At 33.2% G+C, this 9067-nt stretch overlaps 1 protein-coding gene across 1 annotated transcript; it reads right to left on the bottom strand.

Moving 5' to 3' along the window:
- Nucleotides 1–7085: 7085 nt before the first annotated feature.
- Nucleotides 7086–7964, bottom strand: LOC107765742 (kunitz trypsin inhibitor 5-like). Its single transcript, XM_016584427.2, has one exon. The coding sequence runs from the start codon at nucleotides 7885–7887 to the stop codon at nucleotides 7258–7260; it is 630 nt and encodes a 209-aa protein (XP_016439913.1). The 5' UTR covers nucleotides 7888–7964; the 3' UTR covers nucleotides 7086–7257.
- Between the last annotated feature and the right edge of the window lie 1103 nt (nucleotides 7965–9067).

Raw genomic sequence — 9067 nt, 5'->3', positions numbered from 1 at the left:
CCATCTAGGCCCATATGCGGCGCATAGGCGCTAACGATGTTTAGGGTGCACTTTCCAACTACCAACTTAATAATCATCAATCTATCATTCACTTGTCTAACCTCAACCATAGACTCTCTAAGTTCCCTATCCACCAAGATGCCCACTCCATTCTTACCTTTCTGGACTCCTGAGTACCAAAGTTTATACCCGTCCACGTCCCTCGCCCTCGCCCTCGACCCTACCCACTTTGTCTCTTGGACACACGCTATATTGACCCTCCTCTTCTGGAGGATCTTCACCAACTCTATAGATTTACCAGTCAATGTACCTACGTTCCATGACCCAATTCTCAACCAACAGACACTTTTGTTCCCTTTACCTCCCTTGCCTCCCGCCCCACCCCCTAAACCATGCCCTACCTCCCGCCCCACCCCCCTTCCCCCCGAGGACATGACCTCACTCGACTATCCCAGACCACAGCCACTATACCTAGGGCAGAGTAAGGAGAATCACTATCACACAATGCAACAGACCAAATCAGAAGAATACAAGTTGCAACAACAGGCACACTAATACGGTGAATAAACTAGTACGAAGTAAGATGCCAGCAATTTAACTCACACAACAAAGGAAAACTGGAAAACGGGAGATACCAACTCCCGCAAGCAGAATAGTAAATTCAAAGCAAGAATAATAGAACCTGAAGTCACCACGAGTGCCGAGAAAGGTGTTGTCCACAACAACTATGTTTCAGAAGTTCTTGCCCGCTTCGCCCGAGGCTCGTCGGAAAATTGTCTCAACCGCCACCGCCATCGCCGCTAGGCTAGATCAGTGCGCCAGAAAATAGGGGGACGAGGGTGGAAGAGACGAGGTGTAGAGGAGAGAAAGAAAGGAGAAGAAGAAAAGGAAATATAAAAAAGGGGCAGATCTGAAAAGCAAAAAGGGGGGAGGGGAGTAACGGAAAAGAAGAAGAAAGCAGGAGAGAGAAGAAAAGAAGACAGGGGTGGGGTGGGTGGTGGTGGGTTAGGGTGGGGGTCTTACCTGGTCCGGTGGTCGCCGGAGGTCCGGTGAATGGTATCAGAGAGAGTCGTTTGAGTTGTCTCTGTTTCGTTAGGACAGGAGAGAGATTACAAGAATCTTGTATGCACGAAACCTCCACCGAATAGAAGGCCAGAATTGTCGAAGGCATCAGTGTTAGAAGACATAATGGTAAGAAATCTGTGAAGAGAAATTTTACTTAGAAAGTTGAAGTTTGCAGTAGGATTCTAAGATAAAACAGAGAAGAAGAAGTTGTAAAAGGTAAAGAGTAAAAATGAGGAGTAGTGGAGAAGTTACAGACAGCAAAAATTATGGTCATGATTACCTCGAGAACTGACGAAAATATTTGTCAAATTGTGGGGTAACACGTGTTTGGATCATTAAATGCGGAAAGACATGCGTCCTTTCAAATGTCAAAAACTGTTCAGAAACTTACTCGCTAAAGGAAAGGGGTTTTCTCTACTTCCCAGTGACACTAAAGTATTGTCACCGAAAAGTAGGGGGGACTATCTGTATGCAGTAAAATTGGTTAGTGACAATTGGACGAATAAAGAGATGACACGTGGAGCTGAAGACATGTAGGATGTGAGTCAGCAAATAGTCGATACCGGTTGCAAGAATGTGACCAATGCTGGATGAATCCCGAAGATAGAGTAGCCGATGATAAAAATTCAAAGTATTGACATCGGGTAGCATTCAATGAGCAGCCATTACGGAGAATATCTGCGTTTATAGCCAACCATTATGCAGCCATCAATGATGGTTTAATTCTCATTCAAGAGGAGCTTGATTTGGGTATCTTGTCTTCCTAAATAGGGATATAAATAGGAGAATTAGCATCCATTGTATAGAAAAAATATTCTGTACGAAAAACCTATAATCTGCTCTCATTTTATAGAATTATTTTCTTTAATTTATTCTTAATTTTGTTCTTGCCACTACTATCGGAGAAGCAAAACACTTAGCCAGGCTTTTAGTTCCTTTAATTTTATTTCATAATCTTATTTATGTTCTTATTTATATCGTATTTTTGGGTCAAATCAATTTACTTGTCTATAAATCATGTTTCAAATTCAACTGTATTATTTTACGGGTAAACACACTTTCACCGTGGCCAAAATACTTTTAGTCGGGGACTCTTCTTTCGTCCTTATTTCAAGTAGTGGTTTTTCCAAGATGGAACTCCAACTAGGTAAAAATAATATTTTTTGAGTGAGTTTATATCTTAGTTAGAGATTATTAGTGGGTATGTATAATTAAGCTATTTCAGTAACGGCGAATGTATTTTGCTACCAAAATCAAACGGACGGAATAATTGCTCTATTTTCAACAGTTCATGAGCAAAATTGGCCCTTTTCCGTATTCTAAAAATTGTTTTGATAAAGAAAAATTTGTTTAATGATTAGATAAATGTTAATTTAGAGTTAGTTACCTTTAGTTTCTGAAAAATATTTTAGCGTTACACCAAAACTGATATTTATTTTTTGAATCAAACATGTTTCAGCATTCTGTAACTCTATTTAAGAAAATTACTCATAGGTAAGTGAAAAGACTACAAAGAAAATAGGACAATGCAATGGCATTATCAGATTTGTAAGTAAACCTTTTTTGGAAGGTTTTAGACCTACAAGACCTTTTACAATGTTGAATTTAAGAAAATGTCTTTTTTAGATTTCTTACGTGTAAAAAAAAGATCTTCTATGTATAAAAATAAATCTCTCATGTGTAAAATAAAAGATGTGATTATAAAATTAAAAACAAATTTATAAAAGGCCAAAAAACTAATTGATAGGCATTTGGCTGCAACTTTGGTTTACTTATAGTGGAAAATTACTTTAATGATGACTGCAACATAAAAATGTCGTTTTCTTTTTTGAAATATTGTAGTTCGCCTGTTGCGTAGAGCGAAGAGACATCACGGGATAGCATAGCAGCATATGGCTTTAGTTAATTCTTATTATAATATTTAAATGGGAATTTTATAACTTTGCTCATAAAAATCAAACTAATTATTCTTGCTTACCTATTTATTTTTTTACCCATCAAACTAATTACCTTTCGTACCCATAATAGCTTTTGTGGATAATTGCCTCTTTTTTTCTCTTTTTCTTGTTTCTCGTTTTTCTTTATTCTGTATTGTTTTCTCCTTTTATGTTTATTTTTCAATCATATTATTTTTTATTTTCTTTTTCTACCATAATCTGATTCCATGCTCAATTTTGGCTCCTTTTTTTCTTTTTGTTCATTTTCTTTATTCTTGTTCCTTTTCTAATTTTATTTAAATCGTTTTCCTTTTATTTCCCTTTTTTAGCATAATCTAATTTTATTCACTTTTTCTTCTCCTTTTTTATTCTTCTTTTTTTTCCGCTGTGCAATAATAAAAAGATAACTAATATAGTAAATATTTGTTCGCCTTTTTTTTAATATAACTGATATAATATATCTTTGTCTTACTTTTTCTCTTCTTTTTTTTCTGTAGATCTTTTTTTGTAGATCAATTATAAGAATAACTTATACATTATACATGTTTTTTCTTCTCTTTTTTTTCTTTTTTTATTTTCTAATTTCATTTATTATTATTTTCAAATTATTTTTTCTTTTAATTTTTTTTTTCATAATGTAATTATGCACATCTTTTTTGCTCCTTTATTTTTGTTCCTTTTTATTTAGTATAACATATAGTATAACATGTTGGTATACTATACAACTTTGTTTTTTTTTGCTAGTTCTACTTAATTTTGGCCTAAATTCCAAATCCTACTCCAAAAATCTCCACCAAATTTACTCAAAATTTAGTCATGGCCTTCGATCAGCATTTCAAACATGACTCAGTAAAAATCGAATCAAAACAACTATAAAGTGAGATTTTCCCTATTATTTTCATGAAATTCCATCAAAAAATTCATTTAAGAAAATATTTGCAAGGACCTAGTTGGAAAAAAAATTTTAAAAAAATAAAAATGACATATTCATTATTGTATATTGTTATAATATATTGTATACTATAACAGTATAATGTTACTATAATCATAACTTTAGCTTTGCACAGTAGCACTTAGATGACTCAACAAAATAGCAGTTGAAGTATACTATTATGGTATATTATATACTATTACAGCATATTGTTGCACTATATTGCATATTATTATAATATACCATTACAGTATATTGTATACTATAACCGTATACTATTGCAGCATAGCTATATACTCTTACAGTATATTGTATATCGTAGTGGTGTACTGTTAGGTAATTGTGTTCTTCTTTGATTATTACAGTATATCGTTGAGATATATTCTATAACATAACAGTATATTATTGCAGTATAGCTATATACCCCTACCGTATATTGTATACTGTAGCGGTATAGTGTTGGGTAACTATGTTCTTCGATTTTCAGCTAAAAAATTCGATCTCAATCGCCTCAAATCAGCTCCAACTGCGATCAAATTTCAGTATAAACTTCTAGAAGTAATATTTAAGCAATATTTAATAACACCCACTTTGAATCAAACAAGAAATCTTCAAAATAAAAATTTTAAATTCAAGAGCTTTAAGCCCAACAATGGTGGATATTCAAATACACATAAAAATTTTGGGAAGCTTACTCAAAGGTACTATAAGCAATACACACCCACTTCAAATCTAAGATTAAAATCTTCAAGTTGATAAATCATAAATTTTGAATTTTGGAAAAAGACTTTTAGAAAATCTGTAATATTTTAATTTCAGCAAAAAACACGAAATGCAAAATCCGAGCAAGCATGAGATTTTGACAGAAAAGAGATGAGATGACATGAAAAATAACATGTCAACAAGATTTCATAGTCTATTAAAAGAGAAAGCTCTGAAATTTTGCACTTCAAAGGGAAAAGGGAATGTTTTCCACTAGATTAAGCTAGCACAGAGAAATAAATCAAAAGACAAAACGGAATAGGTAGGCTTGTTTAAATGTTTTGGCTAAATGTGTAATTTTTGTAACAAACTTTCATATGGGTAATTATTTTGGATTGTGTAGGCATTTAGTATAGATTTCCCTTTTTAAATTACTGAATGCAGAGGCTAAAGTTAGATCAACCTTATAAAATGACACTCTTTCTCCCCAAAAATGAATCATGTTTCAATTACTCTATCTGTTGAAATTAAATATACAAATTATTAGAAAGTAAAGATTATGATTCTCAAAAAAATAAAAGTATTGAGCAAGTGGTTCTGTGAGATCATATTATTTAAATTTTCAACTAATAATAACGTGGTATAATAAGAACACATGATAATGTTTTTAAGACACAATTTGCAAGTAGAATACAGAGAGTGAGACAGTATGAGGTGGATGCATATGGTTTATCCAATAGTTTGTTTGATCAAATTTCTCTAAGTTGAAAAGTATTTATTTTTTCTAAAAAAGTTTTTTTTTTAAAAAAATTAAAGTGTTTAGCAAGCTTTTAGAAGAAAAAAATTATATTTTTGAGTAGAACCAGAAGCAGTTTTGGAGAATCAGAAAAAAATAACTTCTTCCCAAAAATACTTTTTTGAGAAAAATACACTTAGAAGTACTTTTTAAAAGTTTGGCCAAATACTAATTATTGCTTAAAAATACTTTTCAAATTAACTAGCCAAACACAAACTTTTTTTCATCAAAAGTACTTTTTTAAAAAAAAATCTCAAAATATTTCTCAATATTTCCGGCCAAACAGGCTATAAAGCTCATCATTTGAATAACAAAAATTGGTGAACGCACATTATTTTAGTTTCTGAATGGATTTCAAAGCCAGCATTTTCTGGCTATCACGTAACACCCACGTGGCTGGACACGGAAAGCTAAAAGCAAATAATTTTCCACGCATTGATATTTCATACTCTGCTGGAGAAGTGATGCCGGTGCTACTGCCACACATCATTAGAAAATGAGGTAATAAAATGAAGGTCACCACATAACTATTTTTAAGGATTTGAGTTATATATATTTATTGTATATATTTTCTACCACTCATGGTAATTTAGAGGTTATTCGGCAACTGATTCCTTTGAACTTTCAGCTTATTACTTCAAGTGATTTCAAATCCGAAAATTTCAGCTTAAGTTAAAATTAAAAATTTCATGGTCAAACAGTCATTTCAAAGAAAATAAAATAAAAAAAATTATGGCCAAACGGCCCTAAATATCTTCAATTGGGCTTTTTTTTAATAATATTTATGAAGAGAATAGGTGAGTAAGGAGAAAATTTATGTATCCTTAATTACTTTCTGCATTTTCTATGATACAGGAAACAACGGAATATGTTTTTAACCACTCCAAAAAAACAGTAACCGATAAAATATATAATATACATATTTTATATAGTTTTTGGCGATCTACGAGCGCCTCTTCTAAATTTCCATTAACCATCCAAATTTGACTCGGTCAAAGTTGACTAACCAGATGGATTTTTCCGTTTTCCTAGGGCCCATTTTGCTATTGACGGACGTATGATTTCTTATTTTCTTTGCAGAGATAGTCTTTAGGTCTCTCTCTATATATATATATATTATATATATATTCATTACTTTCGCATGCAATTGTCATATGTACGAGAAGGTGCTCACGTAAATTTAGTTCCTTAAGGTTATTTAATAAGCAAATTAATAAAGAGCAAAAAATACAGATTAATATGTTACAGTAATCAAAACAAGAAATAGTAAGCAAATATGTATGATTTAAAAAAGAAAAGAAGAAGAAAATAGAAGACCATTCATATCCTATTCACAGAGCAAAGTTCTAAGGAAATCGTGGAAAAAGAGTTGAGGTCCTTGAGGACTTGAGGGTTATATATGGTACTTAGAATATCTCAGCTTATAAAAATTGTCATTCTCATAATTTTATGTGCCCACACTGCCCGGACAGTTGCCTATTGTCTTTGGATATAGTACTCAGCAGACAGAGCATAATATAGTGAAGTGTTTGTATAGGTGAAGGAAGATCCTCATTCAAACGCCAAATTAGTAAAAGTCAGATAAAACATTGGTGTAGGAAAACTGGGAACATAAATAGCAAAGTTTAAGAGAAAAAGAAACACACTATTGGAGTAGAAAACCAAACAGCTAAAAGTTGCAGTTTATTCACAACCTGCAAGCATTCAAACTCACAAACGAAAAACAACCGACATTACACAAGCAGAAAATTCGAGGAAAATGACGCTCCTATATATGATCAGTTCACGGCTACACCACAACACTGAAAAAGGAAAGGTACATATATTTAGAAAGTCTTCTTGAACATAACCCTGAATGGAGTGTCACTGAGAGCCAAAAACCTGACTCCATTCTTAGTAAAAATCCCAACATCTTTGCAAATAACCTTGCAAAACGAGCACACACTTGGACAGAACACAAACTTATAATCTGTCCCAAGTTTCTCAATCTTAAACCAATTGCTCACTGTCTGAGGACCCGGGTTCCCTTCAACTCCACCAGTCACCACAAAATACTGCTTCAACTTCTCATCAAAGTCACCAACTTTCCAAATAGTTTCTCTAGCACAAATAGTTGGAGTGAAAAACCTGACGTTAAGGTCACTAGAGAGACGAATGACACCTTTTTTGGGGTCCACAGGGGTGAAAACCACAGGCAAGCCTTGTTGGACCTCAAGGGACTCTTGAATAATGTCTCTAGGACAAGTATTGTTTTGTTTAACGTTGGAAGGGAAGAGTCCACCGCCTCTTCCTCGGATCACTGGCAGAACGAAATAGTTGGAACCAGTTCGGATTTTGTCGCCATTGGTGTCGAGAACTGGAGAGGGTGATGGACCGGCTGAGAGTAGTTCTGAGGGATTGGCTAATGAAAAGGCAAAAGATTGGAGAAGGATAAATGAGAGCAAAAGGATATTCATTTTTCTTTGCCTGGATATATATTTAGAGGCTTACTACTACACTATGCATGCAAGTAGATTGATGTGTTGAATTGGGAAAGTAGTAGTCTATTTATAGAGGGATATATACGGTGACGTCTTCAATCTTTACCATTATATTGAGTAAAATTTTGTGAACACAGTAGCGGTAACTCACTAACTAAGATATTTTTATTGTTTTTTGGGGGGTGGGGCGCAATATTTTTATTAAGGTAAAGTTGCCCTGGCCTCATAAACGCTATGTCGTTCAGGACAACGCTTTTGTATAAATAATTGAAAAATGATAAAGAAAGCCGAGGATTATTATTATAACCAAAACCACTCTTGTCTCGTCTTAAAGATGAGTGGATTCAGCCAACAGATTATTGTCTTAGCGGCTTGTTTAGTAGTAGATTCTTACCTACCCACTTAGGGGTTCGTGTATAAGAATAATGGGGAATAAAGTGTATTAGTAATGCATGAATTAGTAATGTATGAGTTAATAATACAAGTATTAATTATGCAGATATTATTTTTTATTTACTGTTTGGTGTGGTGTATTAAAATTATAATGCATTGCATAATTTTTAAGAAAAATAGTTGTTTACAAAAATGCCCTCCATATTCTCAAGTTTTAAGGGACTTTAAGGATAATTTTGTCTTTAACCAACCTAATGCATGCATTAGTAGCCTTGGTATTACTAATGCCATGGTTTTCTATGCATTACTTATACATAGGATAATACCAAGTATAATGTATAACTAATACAAGGATTAGTTATACACATATTGAAAAAATATACCAAACAAAGTATTAGTAATGCATAGAGTTAATACTTGCATTATTTTTTCTAATACCTCATACAAAACCACCCATTTAATTATAGATAAGAGGAGGATTAAGGTGATAGCTGAGATGCTTATGAATTTTGATTGGTCTAATTACAGAATACAAACGTATTATACTTCTTCTAGTAAACATAAATAAAAAGCGGGGGATGTTTCGGGGCGGTTTAACGGTATTAATGACCTAAAGTCAAACCTTGAGAAGAGGTCTTAAATTATATAAATAAAATTTTACATGTTTTTATTTAATTCTTTTCTTTTTGTTTTGTAAAGATGGTGTATCGACCATGTCACATGTATCTTTTACTATGCACTCGGCTACTTACTAGCTCCCACC

This window comes from Nicotiana tabacum, chromosome 22 (assembly GCF_000715075.1).
Source record: "Nicotiana tabacum cultivar K326 chromosome 22, ASM71507v2, whole genome shotgun sequence".
In the NCBI taxonomy this organism is placed as follows: Eukaryota; Viridiplantae; Streptophyta; class Magnoliopsida; order Solanales; family Solanaceae; genus Nicotiana; species Nicotiana tabacum.
This window is presented reverse-complemented; position numbering and strand designations above follow the sequence as displayed.